The 911-nt window shown below is 36.9% G+C and overlaps 1 protein-coding gene across 1 annotated transcript in view; it reads right to left on the reverse strand.

The window, feature by feature from the left end:
- The window catches only part of LOC119586420 (peroxisomal acyl-coenzyme A oxidase 3-like), a gene marked incomplete at both ends in the record, with an annotated part of 36,523 nt that extends 35,838 nt beyond the window's left edge, over positions 1-685 (reverse strand). Inside the window, 1 exon segment of the mRNA XM_037935142.1 lies at positions 538-685. Coding sequence (XP_037791070.1) covers positions 538-685 — 148 coding nt within the window.
- Positions 686-911: the final 226 nt, after the last annotated feature.

Here is a 911-nt window from a genome sequence, read left to right on the forward strand (position 1 = left end):
ACCACATTTTCCTGGGGTCTTTGGGTACGAAAGAAAATGGAAAAATATAAAAATCTACACAGTACTATGCTTGTATATGGGTATCTAAAATAAGTAATAAAAAACATTATTTTCTTGAGTAACTCACCATCCTTGGAGGAAACCTAAGAGGGTCCTAGACAAAGGGGACTGGGGTTGGAATGGAGAATATGATGGCTTCTAGGGGTTAAAGAGGGAGGACTAGATAGAAAGAAAAGCCACCCAGACACATAGGAGAAGGTTCACTAGGTGATACAGGGATAGGAAGGAACAGGTTTCTCTTGTTTTTAGGCTGGAAGGAAGATCAAGTACCAAGGCTAAGTATCATTCACACCTATATAGAGGTGGGAAAACATCCTACCAGTGACATGGCTTCAAGGTGTAGTTATCTACATGCAAGAGGTAGCTCAGACTTAGCTGGATGATTCAATTAATTAAAGGTTTTTATGAAATGTTACCATAACATCAAAGAAGTAGTTGGATATTTTTTTTCATACTGCTGAACAACCTTTAACCTACCCAAATTCCCTGACCAACACTTTGCAGCCTCAAAATCTGGAGTGTGGAGGATGAAGCTCTGAGTCTTGGAGTCAAAGCGGGCCTCAGTCCTCATGCCTCGGGTATTGGTGCCATGAGCTATTTCTGTTAGACAAAAGCATCCTCCAATCTGAAGATGGTACAAATTAATTAACTCACACTTCCAATAACTTTTAAAACATTTTCATGCACCAAATAAAATGTTACTGCTAAGAGAATATTACAAAATATGTTAATTTGATACATGTATAAAGATAATTAAGAGCAAAATTTTTTTGTATTAAATGGCTAATTATCTTCATCAATTATATGATCCCCAAAAAGGGGAAATTGTTTACATGAAAAAACTCACATAG

This window comes from Penaeus monodon, chromosome 21 (assembly GCF_015228065.2).
Source record: "Penaeus monodon isolate SGIC_2016 chromosome 21, NSTDA_Pmon_1, whole genome shotgun sequence".
Taxonomy (NCBI): Eukaryota; Metazoa; Arthropoda; class Malacostraca; order Decapoda; family Penaeidae; genus Penaeus; species Penaeus monodon.